Raw genomic sequence first — 21,981 nt, forward strand, 5'->3', positions numbered from 1 at the left:
CAGCATGTGTTCCTAAGGTAACTGAATAAAGAGCTAAATACGAAATTTTACTGTATTAAAAATGTTGCACACATCCTACTATTGTCACATCTATAGTTTGTATAAACGTGGTCGTTGCAGGAGGGCACCTGTAGGGGCGTGACCATAGGCCGCGAACCATAGGCGAATTATAGTCCGTTAGGACCATACGACATAGCCACAGCGTGAATGCGTAGCAATAATCTTCGTCAAACCTGCCGCCACATCCCTTCTTGAAAGTACATGTATAAAAATGTCAATTGTGAATTATCGCCACTTTTACTATTGTGCTGCGAGAAAGATAACCTCTTTATTTATACAGCCCCACTTTTAAATTTTATTTGGTATTTCTCTTTAGCCACCTTGTATTATGCATGAAGTACTCCAGTGTTTGTCACTCAAATTAATACGCGATGCGGCAACTAAGAAGAACACTACTCGTATCAAAGTGAACACCTGAAACGGCACAGGCATAAAATGTCCACGTGAACCACATGCTACACATCAGATACGCTAGTGTATCATTTAGGACTAATCATGGACCACAAGTCGTCTGGCGTTTTGTGAACTAGTGCCTTTTCGTCCGTCATCTTTCCAATCATGCGGTTCACTTTCTAACGGCAAGTTATACTAATTTTATTTATTGCTTACTTTAGGTAAGAATAATGACAGTCTCTAACATCGAACCGCGCGGAGAAAAAACCGCGCGAGGCGCTCCTGCCTTTAGCACTGGCCATTAACCGATGTCCTACATACGACACATGGTTTGGCTTGGTTAGGTGACTTGGCTACGTGAATGAAGGTACCACGCATGCAACCAGCTCAGGTGCTTTTATTTAACCAATTGTTACCTGCATTGTATGGCTTTTCGATACACTGTTTTCACGAGGACTCGATGATGCACAGAGAAGGACACTGGAACAGTTAATCATTGAAATAGATTCATGTACAGCTCTCTCTGTGCGGCCTGCATGAAAGGCCTGCAACCTTCCTTGTTGACATACCCACAGCCTTTCTCAATATTGTTCTTGAGGGGATACTTTGAGCCAAAGAGTGACACTTTCAAAAGCAGAGTAAAAAAGTAAATTATGGGGTTTTACGCGCCAAAACCACGATCTGATTATGAGGCACGCCGTAGTGGGGGACTCCGGAAATTTGGACCACCTGCGGTTCTTTAACGTGCACCTAAATCTAAGTACACGGGTGTTCTCGCATTTCGCCCTCGTCGAAATGCGGCCGCCATGGCCGGGATTCGATCCCGCGACCTCATGCTCAGCAGCCACTGAGCAACCACGGCGGGTCTAAAAAGCAGAGCGGTATGTACAAGGCCTCTCTGAAACTGTCCAATCTTGCAAAAAAAAGAAAAAAAAAGTGATGACTAAGTATTTCTGCCCTTGTAATTCCTTCAAAGTAGTTACCTCCTGCCTCCAGACACTGAGTCTAACGGTCCCTCCACTTCTTAAAAGTCCTCGAGCACCTCCTCGCGAAGTGCTGCTAGGGCAGCCGTTGCTTTGCCTTTCATATCTTCTGGGGTTTAAAGCTGGGTACCTTTCAGACGTCTTCCGACTTACGGAAACAACCAAAAGCCGCATGCGGTCACGAGCCATTCGGTATGGCCCACAGGGAATGTGCCCATTCTTGGCATCTCCTCCAGAATGGGCATATTCCACAATGACAAATGAGGTGACACTATGACAAATCCCTAAGTGTTGCTCGATACGTGTCGTGCTTTCCTATGCACGAACCTGCCATCACCATTTTTCTCTTAAACAAGCTTCGTAGGTCGCCGTTGCCATTATGACTTCGGTGCGTATACGTCTCAGACTGTGCAACCGCCTGAATGGGAGTTCGCGTTTCGGCATAGCCTGTAAGCGATGCAATGCACAAGTATAAAAATTGCACCCCATTTAAGTTGTGACCTTCCTTGTAGAGAAAGAACTACGCTCCACGAGATTACTCGTTCCATGGGATGAAAGTAAACCAAATTGTACGTATCGCCGTTACTTGTAAACCATTTATTTAACTACTTTGCTAAAGCTTCGCTTCACATAGATTCCAACATGTGCATTGGATCTGCATTTTTTTTTACACGAAAGTGTTTTATGCCGGGGTCCACCAAGACTTCACTGACGTATTTCCGTCACGGAAATACGTCAGCTTACAATGTACACGAACATAATACAAAGAAAGAAACCAGAAGAAAAAGTTCCACAAACATGCAAAATTTGGAAATCGAACCCACGACCTCTCGGTCCGCGACGATAGATCGCCGAGCGTTTAACCCATTGCGCCACAAACGCAATCGCAGAGAGCTACACAGACGCGCCTTATATATCTAACACTCCTCCGTGTACCCGCGCTCTTGCTCGGGGCGGTGCCGCCGCCTACGAGCAGAAAAGAGAAGTACTGCATTATGACACTAACGCGCACCGACAGTGAACGCTTCGGTGGTCTCAGCACTACGACGCCTCGATGCCAGCATTCGAAGGGACGCTGGCATCAAGAAGCACTACCAACGCCAGGTGGCGTTCACCGTACTCAGCACAGCGGAGCGTGGCCTCCGCAATTAGCTCTGAAAATGTTTCTGAAGTTGATCGCGGAGGCTGCAATTACGACGCGCTGTACGCGCTGATTTGACTCGGTGACGATTCAGTTACGTGCTTTGTCTTGCGCGTTGTATTAGTGTGTCAGTTACGTGCTTCGTCTTTCGCGTTGTGCTAGCGTGTGCAGCGTAGTGCAGCTTCCATATGCACGACGGTTGCTCATGGTCATCGACGTTGGTAGTCGTGATGGAGGAGACGTGCCACCAGGCGTCAGCGTGGGTGCATCAACGCCTAAGGGCGCTTTAGCCACAAAACACCAATAGACATTATATATCAATGTGCAATAAACATTACACTACTTCTGTGACGACACGTTTCACTTTCGTGTTCTATACCGATTCCTATATAAGAGGGATCAACCACATTTTTTCAATTATTCCTTCTTCCATCGTGTGTTTTAAATTTGTTCCAGGGTGCTGTGTAAGGCTGAGAAATTGCACGGATGGTTGCTGGCACTAAGAGCTGCCTAAATTTGAGCCACTATCGAGCATGCAATGTTAGCACGTGCCCAAAGTGCTACAACTCACCGTGGAGTATTCCGAGGCTCATGATGAGGTGTTCAATGCGTGTTGCGAAGAAACAAAGCATCAGTCCCAAGGCCGCTATCACACCTCCCGTGATGGCTACGGGCCTGGCGGTATATTTGTGCGCCATTGGACCAGAGATCAGTCCTGCGAAAATGCAAACACGATAGGCAACCTTGAGTGCTCAAAGAACGTAGCAAGGTGGACATTTGCGAGAGTTGGTTGGCTGGCGTTCATTTCGCTTGCAAAAAAATAACAACATTGGCGCACGTTACGTACAGGGCATCCACTGAACAACATATGCTTTTAAGAACGTAGCAAAGATACGAAAAGTCAATGTAGGCATTAAAAAAAGACTTTATGATTGCGTATCGGCCCTTTCTATTTCACTTATTGAGTGCGACAAAGATTTCCCCAAAAATTCTAGGATTGAAGTGTATGCACGCGTAGATGAGCCTTTTGTACTTCATATATGAACATTAGAAAACTGTCAATTGTTTCTCAGCGTCTGTCCTTGTTTGCCTCTGATTCATGTCTTTAAGTCGCTTTTGCACTGCCACAATTTGTACTAATAATCAAGGAAGGTAAGCCGGTACCAAAGAACGTACGCGCTCAAATTAAGGTCTATAAGCAAGCAAAGCAAGCGAGCACGTTTTCTATTTGATATTGTAAAATCAAATAATCCAGCGTGCGCTGGTCGCGAACACTACCGTGCTACGTTCCGCCTTTGCCTTCTTTAGATGATAAATAACCAGTACATCTTATTCTTCCTTACTTATACAATAAACAACGGAACGAAAGCGCTCACGTAACACAGGAAGTGCACGCCATGGCTTCTAAGGGCTATGGCGTCGCGCTTCTGAGCCCGAGGTCGTGAGTTCGTTTCCCGGCCGCGGCGGCCGCATTCCAAAGGATTACGCGGAATGCGAAAACGGTTGTGGTGCCGTGCTTCGGGTTCACGTTAAAGTCATCCACATGGTCAAAATTAGCCAGAGCCCTCCGCTACGGCGTCTCTCAACCAAGTGCGAATTTTCGGCACGTGAAAAGCTATAATTAAGTTATTGTATCAAGTATATGAAATGCCTATAGTAAGCAGTGCTCTGCGAGGCCCGGTACATGTTTTATTCTAAAAATTTAGCAATTTAGATGGACAGAATCGAAATATAACGGCAGCCCAGCGCTTAGCGAAGACGCAGCCGGAGCCCTGACTTGTTAGGAATAAATTATGTAATTTGCATAAAGATACGATGTTCATAACGCTACACATATTTTTGCGCTATACAGAATAAAGTAACCGATAACAGTTACATTTACATTATTCAAAAGTCTTATTGATTAAAGTGACTAATTACTGCGCCACGACAGTAATTTCCGAATCACTGAAAAGTAATCGATCGCTTCTACGTTACTTTCCTGCCAGATTTTATTAGCGAGCTGCCTTGGCTCTTGCAGTGCAGCCTCTGCAGTCCCGTGCAGAGGTGCCATGCTCACGCCTACGTCCAGCAATGAAGCACTGTGCTTCATTGCTGAGGCGCAGTGGCTCAGCGACCTCCCGGTAGGCGCTCCGGGCAGGGCCCGTGAAAAGCTGAAAATATCATGCGTATGTGATCTGGCGTCAACGTCCGAAATGAACATAGATTCAATTTGTAGGCCAGCATCTGGTTGAGTCTTAGGTGGAAACTTTAGCTCGGGGTCCCCTATCTAAATGCATAGGGACGGAGAAATCGTTTTTCTCGTCAACCACTGCATGGTATTTGATAAGGTTTGTTGCATTGGAAAGAAAAACGCAAAATTGTAGTGGCTGCAGTAAGGATGTTTTCTCTGGGTTGTCAATTTTGTTACAAGAATTGGTGAAAATTTCAAAATTTTCAAGAACGTTACTATCAAGTTTACAACGCTGTAACTCAGCATTGAAACGGGCCGTGGTTGCTTAGTGGTTATGGTGTTGGGCTGCTAAGCACGAGGTCCCGGGATCGAATCTCGGCCACTGCGGCCGCATTTTGATGGAGACGAAATGCAGAAAACACCCGTGTACTTAGATTTAAGTGCAGGTTAAAGAACCACAGGCGAGCCTCATAACCAGATGGTGATTTTGGCACTTAAGACCCCACAATTTAATTAATTTAGAAACATTCACAATTCGGTCACTGCACCTAATAATACATCTAAAAGTGACAAAATTTATGTTCTATGCAGCGTTTTAGACTATACTACTAATTTATGGGTCGAGCTTTTGCAAAACCCTCGGGATAATTGTCACAAATTTATGTAAGCTGCAAATCCATATATCAAATTCATCAACTTCAGATGCTAAAATTAAATTAAATTATGGGGTTTTACGTGCCAAAACCAGTTCTGATTATGAGGCACGCCGTAGTGGGGGACTCGGGAAATTTGGACCACCTGGGGTTCTTTAACGTGCACCTAAATCTAAGTACACGGGTGTTTTCGCATTTCGCCCCCATCGAAATGCGGCCGCCGTGGCCGGGATTCGATCCCGCGACCTCGTGCACAGCAGCCCAACACCATAGCCACTGAGCAACCACGGCGGGTACTTCAGATGCTCTAACGAATGCAGTGTACAGAGCGCGATATGTGTTTGTCGAGCAGTCTTACGAATTTTTAAACTTCGTGCTTGTATATTTGTGAAGCTTACCGATTTTTACAAATTTCTGTAAAACATTCATTTCGCTAAATCAACATTCTGCTAACTATAGTCACTAGGATTCACCTTCCTCTCGCAAATGCAACGAATGTCGCTTAAATTCGTACAGTGGTTCTCTCAGGAATGGATTTCTGAGTTTTGCGTGTATTTAAACAGGTGGCTTCGGAGTTGGCCCCGATCTGAAGCTTCCTCTTAAGATGAGGAAACAACTGCTGGCTGCAATGGTTTGCATGTATAAACACACGCATCTGCCGCGCTGATGCGTGACACGACCACGGGCTTTCTACTGTAGCTCCGGTAAAATTCAAGTGCTGGAATCTTCATAGCCTGTTGCACTTTGTCTGTTCATTAAAGTTTCTGATCAGATGTAATTGGTTACAGCACATGGTAGCTGAATTATACTGTCAGTTAGAAGTAATTGTTTACATGTAATTCGATGCAGTATTGGTGCATTAGCGGTGGTGCATTATACCAGTACACATGAAAACTTGATAACCAATAATGTCCATATTTTTTATGGTGGAGATTTTCGATGACTAGGTAATATGAATCCCCTAAAAAGTCAGATGGAAACATCAACCTAGACCAACCGAAGGCTTTTCGCTTACCACCCTAACTATAAGTGCGTTATCCTTCCATTCGTTGAACGCGGATCAATGTTGAAATCAATGTTGATCAATGTTGCGCTGCCAATGGCGCTGTGTTATAAGGGTGGCCCCTCACCTGCTAGCGATATGATGCCGGTCATGATGATGACTGCCCACGCTGCCTCGCTTCGGCTGGCCTGAAACGTGTGCAGGATGGCCACGTAGAGGAAGCCAGCTGACCGGCGGGCGGCGACGCCGAAGAAAGTGGACAGACTGCAAGCCACTGGAACAAGGAAGTGTAGAGACGCAGGCGCATTAAATTCACAGCAAAGGAAATAAGGTGGCATCTGCTTTCACACATAGTCCTCCTTCGTTAAGGTGTGTTGAAGCCAGTTTCCAGGATGGCCGTACCCGTTTCTTTACTATATACCGGAAACAAGCTCATATGTCCTTCAAGGAAGACGTCCCGACCCGCAGGCCACGCGGTGGAGCAGTCCCACATCAACCACCTTCCGCTATAGCAAAATTCTGCAGAATCCGTGTGACGTCATGAGCCAGCAACCCAAAATGGCGCATTCAAGAAACGCACTGCAGATTTCGGTGACGAACGCGTACCCTTTTGCGATGACTGACTGAACACAGAACTTGCCAAGGTAAATCAGGGGTGATATGCATATCATCCTGATGATATGCATAAAGTATACGATATGATATGATTAAGTATAGCATCAAGAACCATGTTGCCAGTTAAGTAGTGTGCGATTGTCGCCGCATGACGGTAGACGCGCCCTGATTTACACTTTGGCGTGTTTAATTCTACCTGCCATGTCTTGCCCCAAATAAAGATGTTATCAAGATCAGCCTGGAGACAAACAATGTCGCTATGGGTTCGTTATTTTTTTGCGGTAAACGACACAATCATGCCCCAAAAAGCATTGTTAAAATATAATTAGTTATAATATCATTAGTATAAATCAATGACAGTAAAGAGCCTAAGCTGAACATTGCATGACACCTGAAAGCACAGGCTGTGCAGTAGAGTCAAAGAGACTAGCAAACATGAGCTGAGCACGGTTATCGAGGAAGGCACTGATCCAACTAACTACATTTGGGTCGATCTTTAAAGGGGCTAACTTATAAACTAAAAGAGAACGCGTGAACTTCATCAAAAAAAGTTTCGCCAAATCTAGAAAGATGCAAAATGTGTCCTAGGAAATTTTTTGATAGGCTGGGTATAATGAACCCATTGTAAATTTTATTGGAGGCGAATGGCTTGTGTGCAACGTTTTGCCGCCGCACATACTGTATAGTTATGCATATATGGTCTCTGCCATTGTGAAGCTGCTCACTTGGAACTCACCATCTTAATTTACTGGTTGTGGATGCGGGATCAACGTTCAGACCTTCAATGCCCTCAGGATAGGAGACCTGACCAATTAGAACATTCAACATGTACTTGACTGAGCGCTGTTTTTTTTTCAAACCGGTCAGAGACACGTGACATATGGAAAACTGCACAAATTCAGCCTTCAGAATTAATTTTGACGAGCTGTTGTTTTGTAATTTCAGCAAATCACGATTCTTATTCCCGCCTGTGTCTATCACAATGCATTATTAGTCTTAATTTTGTTTAAATTTTCTGTTACGCTTGAAAATGCTAACTTATTGTATGCTCTACCTTGGTGTTACTTTTCTTCATGTATTTATTGCTTATTTCTGTGAACAGTTTAACACATCTTTCTCTAACTGTCCTTCCTTGGATAATGCCTTCGGGGTGGTGCAGGTACTCTGCAAATAAATATTTTTTTTTCTTTTTCATTACCCACATATCGGAACGCCGCCGCTCTGGAGCTGTGACGCTGCGTATGCAATAGAGAAGAAAAAGGCTATGCATAATGCGAAAGAGTACGCCACGAAACATTAATTGCTTACAAGTACCTTAGGGTAAATCTGCACTTGCTAGTACCAGAAACTGTAAAGTTTGGCTTGTGTTCCGTGAAGGAAATGCCTCAGTGACCTAAAGTGCAGCTAGATATGGCATAGGGTGTGTATGGGGCAATTGTATGGGACCTGGGCCTCATGCCCTTGCTTATCGTAGACTGGGCCCCTTTCACATAAAAGCCATAAAATAAAAACCATATAGTACAGAGGTAGCCGTAAGATGCATGCCATTGTCTGTCCGATTCGGCGCACTTTTGAAGCGTGTTTGGCGTCCTCAAGTACATCTGGAAGATGATATTTTTGTTAATTTTGTGCTACCAACCCGCACAACATCACTCCGCATTATTCGGGCGCCAAACATGTCTGTTTCTTTGGTTTGTTTCTTTGTTTGTTTCTTTGGATTACTTAGAGAGCCTAATGATCAGCGCTGACGCTATCATGCTGTTGCCAATACCTTTCCTTGCAACTAAATGATGACATTGCAATAAAAATTTACAACCATTTTGAGTAGTACGAGTGCCCTTACTTCCTAGTTTGCAGTTATTGCGCTATAAACTATACGAGCGTTCGTGTCAACGTCGGTGTCGGCGTTATCATGCTCTCCCGCTATCGATGAAGCATGCGTCGCTCACGCGCGGATCGTTAGAGTGTCTTGTTAGAGTTTTGCAGCCAAAGGCAGAGTGCGTTCGGCTGCAAAAACGTCGAAGCCAAGTGGACGCACCGTCAACGCTACGCTCAACCACCTCGGTGGTGGACCAAGGGCAGTGTTCTCCCTTCCGCTGCTTGCATGATCATTGTGCCTACACACACCATGAGCCCGCTAGAGTTTCTGCTGTGCCACTGTGTGTACAGCAACAATCAGTGATCACAAAACACTAGTTACTCGGCTTGTATCTCATTCGAGTAGACAGGAACCTATATGGAAGGTTTTTTAAACGGCAATTCGTAGTTTTTGTTCCTTACATCGTGTTATGGCGGCTTCCCGCTGGAGGTCAGCCAAACTTCTTACGGCTGCGGCGGTGCGAGCTGACCGCCGTGGTGTGTCAATACAACATGCGTGGGAGCCGTCACCAAGAATGCGTTTGCTACATACTTACATGATTGTATATTATTATACTTGATTGTTTCCCTTTGTATAACTTTGATGGAAATTCGGAAACAATTAAGAGCGCTTAAATTGTAAACATGAAGGATTCAGTGAACTTCTCCTTTGAACAAGTCACTGCCATGCCCGAATGCAGCAGCCACTGCTGCTGCGTTCCAGTAAGGCTGGGAGCCACCAAGCAGACCCCTCGTGCCTCCGAAGGATGTGCGAACCCGATTAAACGGCTTCGCTGTCTTCGATGTATCAGTTGTCGGATGGACATAATTCTGTGAAGGAATGATTTCTTGGCGCAATAAAAGTTATTCTGCTTGACAAATATTTTATTACAAATGCCCCAAAGTTTAATTAGAATGTGCGACATGTGTCCGGTACATGTCCTCGCAAAACCCTTTAACCGCACATACCAAGTTGCACGCGGAATTTGCATTTATTCGTTGCACCTACGTCTAATTGCTGCTAAGTAGCTGTTGGGAGTACTGCACAGTGTTGTGCAGCATTCATGCACTGTTCTTATTATAAATAGTCGAAATTGTTGCTGATGCATTGTTCCTCCCAGTGATAAGCCACCTTCTTCTTGATATTCTGCTTCCTCAAATATTACAATAGTATAATTTCCAACGTCGCGTGTTTTGTGTTTACAAGTTTTGGCAATTCAGCCTATTCGGTCTGGTCTCACGCATTGGAAACTAATTCTTTGCAGCTTTATTTTTCGCGCATTTTAAGGAGATTTTATTTCTCTAGCTCTTCTCTTGGATTAGTGTTATTCGTTTCCTCATACATTATTCGTTTCCTCATACAGGGCGTCCCAACTATCATGTGCCAAGGTTTAAAAATATGCGAATGCCACGTAGCTGGACGGAACCAAGGAGATATTTGCGGTCGCTTGGAGAAACTCAGATTATTTTTTGCATTCCACCTAATTGCAGTCTTAAAAATCAACTTCTGAAACATAATAATGAGATAAACAGTGTCAATGAGAAAATTGTAGAGCAACATGAAAATCTCCCGATACAGCTTTCTGTTGCTCAATACGTGCTACATAAAAGTATTTTTCCGAGCGTGAAAGAAGCCCGCGAATACACGCAATATTGCAGTGCGACTGGCCGTTCGAGGTACTTTACGTGTATTTTATATTGCTCTACAATTTTCTCATTGACACTTTTCGTCTAAGTATAATATTTGAGAAGTTCAATAATGAAATGACTAATTATCTAATTAGGTGGAATATAGAAAATAATCTATCTCCAAGCGACGGGAAACATTACCTTGGTTCAGTCCACCTACGTGGCATTTGCATATTTTTAAATCTTGGTGCATGATAGTTGGCACTTCCTGCGTGACGGGGTCGCAGCGATCTGACATTCCATCGCCCCTTTGTGCTGCAATGGAATGTCAGATCGCTGCGACCACAGCACGCTGATCTAGTTCTTCGACTCATCGCTATGAAGACTCCACCAGGTGTTATAGCGCTTTAGGAAACTAACGTAAGGAAAGACGAATATCCACTGCCAGGCTTCATGGGTGTCCACAGTAACACTCGGTGCACGGAACCAACCTGTGGCTCTTTCCAGTGTGTGGACACGACGCATACGCGCAATGCTTCAAAAGCATCAGTGTACGTACGTGCTGACTTGGATTTCACGGTTCTTGACACTGATGACATCTGTGATGATGAGTTTGAGTGCACAGGTGTTACTGTGAGCCTCAAGGGTGCGATTACGACGGTGGCAAGCGTTTACATCCGGCCTACACGTTCTTCAGATGCCTCACTACTTGAGTGCTTAGTGTCTCGGTGTGGTGCGTCGTTTGTGTTATGCGGAGATATTAATGCTCACCATCCGCGATGGTGCAGCCGCCCCCAAGACAATCGTGGCGCAGAAATGAACGAGCTTATTATCAAGAAGGATCTACAATTACTGAATGACGGTTCACCTACATTTATAGGTAGAGGAAAGGAGCATTCCACTATAGACCTTGAAATTTCAACGAGAGATGTGTGCTTAGCCTGGTCATGCGAAGCTGACCCGTGGGGCTCAGATCACCTGCCCATTTGGTCAACACCAACACATACTGCGGGCCGAGAGACTACCGTCTATACAGTGACAAACTGGGATAAGTTCCGTCAGCTTATCTCAGAGGCACCATTTCAAGACAGTCTGTTCAAAGGGGTGAGTGAGTGTTTACGACACGCTACACTACAACGACGACGAAGTATCGGCAAACCAAACCCCGATCTTAAGCTTTGCGGCTCCGCGCATGTCGACGCCGCGCTTATAGGCGGGCACAGCGATCTAAACGACTCACCGACTGGACTCTGTATAACCGCATTGATGCCGCCATACGCCAGCATACAAAACAGCTTCGTCGCAAGAGCTGGGCCGCCTTATGTAGTTCGCTGCATAATGGAAGTGGTTTTGGAAATGTGTGGCACATACTGAAGGCTCTCCGCACTCCCGAGATCTGCAAGAACCCTACGGCTGCTTTGTGCATAGCAACTGGCCATTCACTAAAAGTTCTAGCGGAGGCATTTTCATACCTTTTCGTCTCTCTTATGTTCAGTGACACCAGAAATGGCGACCTTCCTTCTTTGACAGGTAAGAGCACCATGACTGCTTTCTACGGTCCAGCCTGCCAGATGGACGAGACAGACTTCACTGTTGAGGAGCTGCTACACGCGCTCAGCCTCTCCAAACGCCGCCCTGCCCCAGGTGAAGACGGTGTGACGTATCAATCATTACGGAACATTGATAACAGTGTTCATGACCATATACTGGCCGAGTATAATGAGGTATGGAGAACTGGTATGATCCCTGCTGAGTGGAAATGGTCCGTGGTAATACCTATTTTAAAGCCCGGGCGCCCTGCACGACACCTCAAGTCCTACCGGCCGATATCCCTAACATCAAATGTCATCAAGTTAATGGAGCGAAGGGTCTTGTTTCGTCTAGAAGACAGGCTAGAGAAGCTACATTTTTTCCCTGTTGTGATGAGCGGTTTTCGTTGCCGCCGTTCAGCTCTGGACAGCATTTCAGACCTTGTCTCAGCGCTTGAATGTGCTAAAGGAAACAAGCACTCCGCCTACATGCTCTTACTAGACGTACAGCAAGCTTTCGACTCGGTTCCACATCAGGCGACTATTTTCGCTCTTGCAACCGCGGGAATTTCGGGTCGTCTGCTGCGCTTTGTGTGCAATTTCCTATCGGAGCGCCGGATGAAATTGCGTGTCGGAGCAATAACAAGAGAACCTCGCACTGTTAAGTGCGGTGTCCCACAGGGCAGCGCTTTATCGCCGCTTCTGTTGAAAACAGTACTCGCCGCGCTTCCAAGTGGCTTGCCTCGAGACAGTGATTTCCCTGTGAGCAGAGCTATCTATGCAGATGATATTGCTCTGTGGATAACTTGCAAAGAGCTCTGAACGCGACTTCGGAGTACTTGAGTGAAGTTGGCCTGCAGATATCACCTGCTAAGTCGACTGCAATAACATACCACCCTAAACAACGCGCTCGTCGAACAATGAGCCGACTGTACCTTCACGATAAGCTGGGTGAGACAACACCGTTATTTGGGCTTAATTGTGGATGTTTGCATCTCTTGGCGTCCTGCCGTTAAATTCGTACGACAGAAATCGCAATCCATCCTTAAGTATGTAGCCGCCTTGACTGCTAGAGGTGCTACCTGTGACCAAATAACGGCTCTGCAGGTGTACCAATCATCTGTACTCTCAGGCATGATGTATGCGTTACCATTCCTGAGCAACCCACCTAATTTGATGGCCCAACTGGAACGTGATCACCACGTTGCCCTTGGACTAATGCTGCGATTACCTCGTGAGGCGCAATCAGTTACATTACTCACTGAAGCACATCATTTACCTCTAAGGCTACAAGCAGACCAGAGAGCTCTATATCATATTGAGCGTCTGCACCACGCATCGAATTCTCAAATGCTCCTTGATGGTCTGATTTACCGCCCGTTTTCTGGCATTGGAAAAATGGCGGCATTATTGATGAACATGACTGACATTTCTGAACATGATACTTCAGTTACGCCTTCGCCTCCGCGAGATATCACCAAACACGTACTGCCCATTTACCTTACAATCACTGACATACACAAAAAGTCTCATATGCCTGTTTCGGCCATATTACAATTGGCTCAGTCGCACATGTTCGACAGATTTCTACATTACCTTCAAGTATTTACAGATGCATCTGTACACAGCAACGGCCAAGGCCGCTCTGCAGCTTTTTTCTGCCCTGCGACTCAAGTACGACGTATATTTCACATACCCCATCCAGCCTCGTCAACAACTACGGAGCTAGCAGCAATTTATGTTGCACTGAAATGCGTGCAAGAGGAGTTAAACACTTTGAAGAGCTATGAATTGGGCTAGTTGGTGTGCATTCATTTTTTCTTGCGCTAAGTATAGTAGGACGCCACAGGGATGGAACAGACACTGAAATGAAGCAGACACGAAGTGACACACGGGAGCACAAACTACCAACTGGTTTATTGTCAGATCGTTATACAGTATTTAAAGCATACAGCACCGTATTGCGACTGCGTGAACTATGATTACAGCAGAATCGCTTGCGTGCTCACGTTGGTTTCGACAGGAATTCAGGGCGCAGGCTCTTTTCCCAAGCGTATCACCCCTGAAGGAAGCCGAACGCCAGGCCGGGGCACACTTGTACCCATTTGAACCAGTGGGTGCCCGGCGGCGGTGGGAATCGAACCCACAGCCTCCCGCAGCCGAGGCGGGCGTTAAACACACCGAAGATTGTCGTATTTACGGACTTCCGTGCTGCACTTAGCAGATTACAACGCAGTCAGGTTGTTGCCCAATTGTGCGCAGCATTACTGACTCTGCCTACAAACTTTCATCACGTGAGATATGTCTCGTTGCTCAATGGATACCTTCGCACGAAGGGATCGCCGGAAATGAAGAGGCTGATCGACTGGCTTCAACTTGCACTCATAACGATTGTGCTTGCCCTGAAATTTTGTGCAAGCTTGATGACGCTCGTCTACTGATTCGTCCAGACCAGCGCGTCGCAAATGGAACGTTCCCGCCGCGTGTTCGCAGTCGAGGCTTGCCTCGTCGCGCTAGAGCGCAACTACTCAAGCTAAGGGTTGGCTGTGTGAACGTGCGCGAACGTTTGTTTATACACACAAGGACGTGTGACCAGTCCCTCGTATACGTCTTGCGGTGACTGCGAGACACTTCAGCACCTGATATTGGAGTGTCCCGCTTTCAGTGCGCAACGCATATCGCTAGAGAGGGTCTATCACCTCCTTGGCCTGTGGTGTACGACACTAGTCTAATGTTTATACCCCAGTGGTTGTGCTTCTCGACGTGATCAAGCTCATCGCGCTCTTACTTTTCTCGAAGCAACGAACTTAGGGGCACGTTTGTAACCCAGCAACCATTTCTTTTATTTTACATTCTTTAGTAGCTTGACCTGCAGGGACGGGTCCTACTGTATGTTGTGCTTTTTTCTTTGAGATTTGTCATCTCAATCTTTCTTTCCTCTTTCCTCCCCTCCTTCCTATCTTTCATTTCTATGTTTGTCTCCTCCTTTCTGAAGAGTAGGCAGGCGTTGTGCCCTTTCTTGTGGCAGGTTGCCAGCCTTGCTCCTGGCTTTCTCTTTCCGTTGTATATGTTTACAAGTTTACAAATCAAACAATAATAATAATAATAATAATAATAATAATAATAATAATAATAATAATAATAATAATAATAATAATAATAATATCCACTATTTCTATGGTCAATGACGTATTTCCCAATTGATTGCTCCCAAGTGAGGTACACTCTCGCAATGAAGTCACCGATAGCTATAGTATACGTGCATCTTACCTGACTCATTGCGTATTCAACGCTCTCATAGAAATATTCTACTTATTCATCGTGATCGCACCTCCTTTAATTAGCCCCTATTTATACTCATTACTACGACTGCGACGCTCTGATTTGTGATAATGTGTTTTGTGCGAAAATCAATATTAAAAGTTCTGCTTTATACGGTAATGTTTTGCTATCTCTTGGTGAAACTTTATTTAGATGACGTGAGCGATGTTTTATCTGCGTGTTATCGCAATCTACTGACGTGCTTGCTTCAGGTGCGCACGATGGAGGTCGAAAAATTGTTCTAATTTACCAATACACAAAATGCTGCGACATCTCTATAGGGACTTCATCCGGGTTTCAATGTCCTGTGAAGTCACAGGTATTACAGTCGTGGGATTTTTCTTACCGCTTTCCATTGGGCTTTATTCGTTAACTACAATTCTTCAGGAAGCTTATCTTAATTTGTGTATATTACGCAATGATATAAGCAAATTAACTTCTCCGGCGTTTGGGTACAAGGATTTGACAAGCAGAATAATTTTCGTGGCACCTGAAATAAATATATCAAGCGTGAGTTCATTTACATTGCAACCCCAGCATCGTCCGGCATACGAACTGCTCCCCTAGTTTAAGAAAGCGTTCCACTGGATCTTTAAAACTCTAATAATGCGCCTGGCTTATTATTTGTTTTTGTGTAGTCTGTATATAGGGTGTTTCACTTAATTTTAGCCAAACATTAAACATATCCAAGTGTTACGTAGCTGTACAGAACCAACGTAATTTAAAGAAGCCCGCGAATACACGCAAAATTCCTGCGCTACCGGCCGTTCGAGGCACTTTGCGTGTATTCGCGGGCGTCTTTCACGCCAGGAAAAACACTTTTATGTAGCACTTACTGAGCAACACAAAGCTGTATCGGGAGTTTCTCATGTCGCTCTACAGTTTTCTCATTGACTGTGAAGTTGAAGTATAATAATTGTGAAGTTGAGAAATAATTAAGACTAATTACCTAATTAAACGGGATGCAAAAAATAATCTGAGTATCTCCAAGAGAAGGCAAACAACATTACCTTGGTTCTGTTGAGATACGTAGAATTTGCATATTTTAAAGCTTTGGTCCAAGTTAACTGAAACACCCTGTGTATCATATCGCAGTACAAGGTGACACGCAAAGGAAAGGCGACTGTTGCAACTGAGAATTACTGCAAGCGAAGCACTCTTTTAATATATTGTGCCATTGTTAAATCTGCAACAACAAACAAGTGCGCTGAAAACTGGGCCCACGAGACAACAGTTCCACGCTCCTCCTATAAGCGGCGGCACTTATCAGAATATCCTACCGCTGCGGGACTGACATAGCTGTTACGTCAGCATCGCTGTCGGGAATTGGGCACATGCAGTAATTCAAACCATAGAATGTCCGTTGAACCATGGACGCACATGTGCATATTCAGCTGGCAACACTCCTTTTTCGTAACAGGTGTTGTTATCTACATATAGCTCCTGAGCTCAATATGAGATTAGTAACCGACTACGCCAACTCCGCCCACTCTTACAGTCAACAGACCCGTGTAAACGCTGGCACTTCGCCTGCTAAGATGACGGCATATTGTGGCTTCAGTGGCTAAAACGAGCACAGTTTAATTCTGAAAACCACTTTAACAGCGAAGCTGTTTAAGCCAGCCGTCAAAAGTGCGCGTTTCCCGAAATTATCATCAGCAGCATCGGCTCGAGAGTAGTCTTCTTCCTCAGCAGGCTCGTTGACGCCCCTCGGTTAGCGCTCGTACTCGTGCTCTGCACGCGCTCGTGCCACTGCTCCCGCGTTCGTCGTCGTCGTCCTCTTCCACAGCTGGCTGCGTGGCCGCTAATTATTCCAGCGTGCCATTTCACTTCTCCTCTGTCATCGTAATTGGGAGGCAAAGCTTGCACTACGCCGCGCAAAGCTCGAGACAACAAAGCTGGCCCATCGATTGCGTCTCCTGGTAGTAGCTAGTTTGAACTTGGCTATGTCGAGGTTGAACTTGGTTGTACCTAGGTTGAACTTGGTAGCAGCCACGTTCGGCCTTGGCTATGCCTGAGTTGAGCTTGGATATGCCCGGTATCTTTTAAGTTATGACGCAATCGAGCGGCCACCTTCACTGTGTCTCGAGCTTTGCGCGGCCTAGGGCAAGGTTTGCCGTTTTTTTTTTTTTTTTTTTTTTTTTGTACGCCGAACAGGCGTAGTTCACGGAAACTAGTGGCGGTTGAACAAAAGTCAGCAGCCTATTATGTTGGTTCATTTATGGTGCCTTGGAATCAAGGATTATATTTTTCTCGCGCACCGGTGCACATCTAAGAACACTACTCTTTCATGACTATCGAGAAAAATAACGGCAAAGTGAGAATTATTCATAGACACTTCCAGCACTGTTTTCGGCATTGCTAAACTTGTGTATAGAACGAAAGCAATGATTTATTGCATCGGTTACATCAATGATACGCAGCGCGTCACTTGTTTTCGTGGTTGGCAACAAGCCTGTAGGGGGAAAAACATATCACCACATCGCCGCGTGAAAGGCAACGGAGACGGGTCGCGAGCGATCTGCAATCGCTCAAGCACAGTGGGAATCACGGACAGCCCATGCATGTCTATACTATCTGGCGCCACTGCGCCGAAAAAAAAATGATGAAGAATCAACCCCAGTTGCTATCCAAGCATGCGTTTAGCATGGTTTGAGAGACGGTCATTTGTGGCACTATGTTGCAACATGTGTTATGGGAGGCACTCCCCTTACCCGCACGCAGGAAGCAACTGGTACATCGAGTGTCACTTCCTCGGATCACGTTACCACTAGCGGTAGAAAAAAAGAAATCACCATTTCTGAAAAAAAACAACAACTTACACTTGAAAAGTGCTGAAAAGGAAAGAAAATTAACTGTGCTCTATAGTGTGCGGGAAGTGGTAAACTTATTGGCGCACAATGCAGCAGTTTGCTTTCATTTATATTTTTGTCCGCAATGTCATTCATTTTTTTTTTGCTTTCAACTTGCTGCATATTAAGATACTTGTTTGAATGTCCCAGCAAGAGCATGGCTGTAGCTTCATGTTTGTTATAGATTGTAGCACGAAAGCTAGAGTGAAATTCATGCAAATGACGACACGCAAAGGTGGCTTGCCCAAAACACGGTGAAGCTCAGTGATGCAGCCGGTTACTAGCACACGAACACGTAAAACAGCTTCGTGGAGATGACAATGCATGTATCAAATAAAAGCAGCATGAAGCGACATTTTTCTGCAATATAACAGATTCATGTGCCTATTGCAAGAAATTGTTTTTTATTGATTAAAACTCTCTGCCTTGCGAAGTGGTACATAGTTCAAGGTTAATTATTACACGACACAAAATAGATGGATATGAAGTGACGGCACAAGTGGCAACTTCCAACGGATTTCTTCAGAAAAACTTACGCCGAGGTAAACACCAGGCGCATGCGTGTACAGACAGCATTCAGCACAAGCCGCAACCAAGAAGGACCAATATCACTTATATAGCCGCGTCTTAAAACTGCTGATTATTGTGAAACAGTGACAACGAAGGAAAGGTAATGCACTGCGTGCCCTTTTTCTTGATATATAATACACACACACACACACACACACACACACACACACACACACACACACACCTCAAATTATGCACAAAATAACAATAACATTCAAAATGAAGTGATCCGCAAAGACCGTCTTACAAACGGTAAATGATTGTATATTCCTGCATGTGATTGCATACGACCGTAACGTGTTGACATAAAGAAATAATTTGTAAAGTGCGAGCAATCGCTTAATATGGCTTTATAATGCCGTATGTGATTGTGTACAATGAATAAAGCTTCGCGAACAATTAGGGCTATGTAAGTTGTGTATATGCTACGGGATGCAATAAACTCCCCCTATCAGGAACTTGCCACGATATCCGATGACATAGATATAATCGAATAACTCATGTATTGACAAATTGAGTCTCTGCAGCATTAATCAAAAGTGCGACTTATAGGGTTTCGTACAGATCCTTCATAGGGTGAACGAAATTACGGGACAAACCACGCAAGAATGACCAAATGGTGGCCAAAAACGCGCAGGCGTACTTACGACGTTCACGCGACAACCGCAGCCGCAAGACGCGGAAGTGCCCTTACGGCACAAGGTCACATGACCGTAACCGCACTACCTATCCAGTATGTGGCGTAAAAGAGTTCATCTAATCGTAAGTGCGTTCACGTTCGCTTGGACGCATGTGACCGAAACCGCACCACTTGCCGAGTATGCTTGGCATGCGGTGCGGTTTCCGTCACTTGCGACCGAGTGAACGCGTACGGAATTACGACGAGATTAGCTCTTTTACGACATATGGAATTCTGCAATTCCACTCCCCGCCATCCATGTTCCGTGTTTTTCCCGCGATAGCGAGGGCCCCGTGTCGCAGAAAATCCGGTGTCCGTGTCGTCGCCGATGAAGTCGTCCATGAGCGAAAATTTCCATATATATTTAGGCATATGTATATGTCCCGTCTCGCTATATGACATGCGGTACATGCGTTTTATATTGCCACACCATTATGGTTATATCACTAAAGTTGCGCAAACCTTGTCTTAGATTCATGACATAGTTATTCCTCGGAATGTTGAGTATGACAGCCCACAAACACATATCATGAAACAAAACACCGACAGCGCATGCCTTTTATGTCAAATCATCTCCGACTGAAATATGAAAAGTGCGAAACAATCACAGAAACCTGAAAATAATGCAATTTTTTGGCGCGGCTCTTCACTAGCTGCGGGATCGGCCCACGCAAGAGGCCGCGCTTCTACCAAAAAGTGCGCCTTCATGCATAGCTTTCGCCACCAGCGTTTCCCGGTAAACATTACGGGATACATAAGCTGCAGTTGCCGGGAAGCGTGAGGAGCAGTCAGAGATCTTTGAATGCTATCGCGTTCCACTCTTAAAGGCGAAGCTTAGGCATATCCAAGTTCTTTTGAACACTCCGCGCGAGTAGTTCGCCGTCATAAATAATTACACACACGAATGCTGACTGCTTTAGTTTCAATATGCTTTCTGGGGAACAGTACTCACATTAACAGTAGGATTTGCCTTTGCGTCAGAATTCGAACGCTAGGAGACGAATGGTGGCTACGCGTGTGTGCGTTAAAATTGCAAAGCTTGGTGCACAGAAGAAGCTGTATTTTAAGACCCCAGATGGGATAACATTGCTTGTGCAACGAATTGTAACAATGCCTACGCCGACTATGCAGACCATGCAGTCCTTGTCGACTTGTGTGATCGTCTCCCCACACGTAGTAGCCAAAGTACGGTGGCTAGAATAGTACCTGCTGGTGCATGGTTTCCTCGGCGAAGCACCGCGTCCCTCTTATCACGCAAACATGCCCCCGCGTGTTGTCACAACGTCGACCGAGAAGCTCCAGCGAAACGCTAATCGCAGTGACGCAACGCGGTTTCGCATATTGCGCCAAGACCACCCCATTAGTTCAGATGCAGAAGCAATGTGCTGCTGCGTAGCGGCACACGCCGCAGCTCCACCCCGGATGCGCTCTGGCGTGGCGCTGTGGGAACAGGAGGCCGAGGCTCAGCGAGAGCGTCGACCAAGCCCCGCAATTCAAAATCACGAAGTGGTCGCAGATATCGTGCCCGTCATACGGGAACGCGAGGTCAACACAAGGCGACAACGCCGACAAGACGCTGTAGTTCTTATCGATGCTGCTTGCGGTCAGCGAGGTTTCTCTGTTCATGTGTGCACGTACACCCTACCACGCGTGTGCACATAGCTTACGCGGACTGCGATTCATACTGACACTAGACTTAGAAGTCTTACACATCGTTTAATATTCTAACATGCTGCTATCGCATTCATTGCTATTCCTTATGACAGAAACTGAATGTTATTATAAGCAACGAAATTATCCGCGGCACCTCCTAGTAGCCAGTGCCAGAGAGATCGGCGGGAAGGCTTCTTCTATTCCTTTCCGAACGGGGCAGTCTCCGGCTATTCCTCAAAAGATCACAGTTTCGCCATACGTGCATGCCACTTTCGTGCTCGGCTGAGCCCGGGCCGAGCACACCTTTCGGGACGAGCTAGAAAACTCGGCTCGTGCAGTGCTCAAGACGCGACATGCTGGTTGACTAAAGAGCCCGACCACCAGCGGGCCACGCTGCTTAGCTGGCTGCACCGCTCGCGTATTTAATGTTCATTTTCAATAAACGTTTTCGCCGCGAACAACAGGTGCTTGCTCGCTAAAAGTGCATTCCACAAGTGATCTCCTTCAGCGAAGTGCCATCGCAGCTTGTAGATGGTTGACGCTTCTACTCAGGCAAAGCACCATGGAGCAAAGTGATTTGTCACCTTTGCAACACAAAAGGTGAGTTCGTGTAAACTTGTGCAACCAATCTGTTACGTCCACGTCTCACCACGAATAATTGCGCACAACGGGGAATCCTCGTGAGATTGACTCAGGCATTGTTTGTTTCAAAATTGCGCAATAAGAAAAAGTGCGAGGGCACGCAATCAGTGGTCGCTTACTTAACTCAACCTGAGCTGTTGCGACACTTTCTGCGCTTTATGGAGGGCCTCAATTCCCCCCTACACACGTGAATTCTACATTCGGTATTGCATTACCTATTAAGAATAA

At 45.6% G+C, this 21,981-nt stretch overlaps 1 protein-coding gene across 2 annotated transcripts in view; it reads right to left on the reverse strand.

The window, feature by feature from the left end:
* The window catches only part of LOC119445530 (monocarboxylate transporter 9-like), a 69,556-nt gene that overhangs the window by 14,605 nt on the left and 32,970 nt on the right, over window positions 1-21,981 (reverse strand). For both annotated transcript variants that reach the window (XM_037709795.2, XM_049663374.1), the window contains exons 3-4: window positions 6,534-6,680; window positions 3,149-3,292 (exon numbers count right to left, since the gene is read on the reverse strand). In XM_037709795.2, the coding sequence (XP_037565723.2) occupies window positions 3,149-3,292; window positions 6,534-6,680 (291 nt within the window). The remainder of the gene's footprint in view (window positions 1-3,148; window positions 3,293-6,533; window positions 6,681-21,981) is intronic.

Source organism: Dermacentor silvarum, chromosome 3 (assembly GCF_013339745.2).
Source record: "Dermacentor silvarum isolate Dsil-2018 chromosome 3, BIME_Dsil_1.4, whole genome shotgun sequence".
Classification (NCBI taxonomy): domain Eukaryota; kingdom Metazoa; phylum Arthropoda; class Arachnida; order Ixodida; family Ixodidae; genus Dermacentor; species Dermacentor silvarum.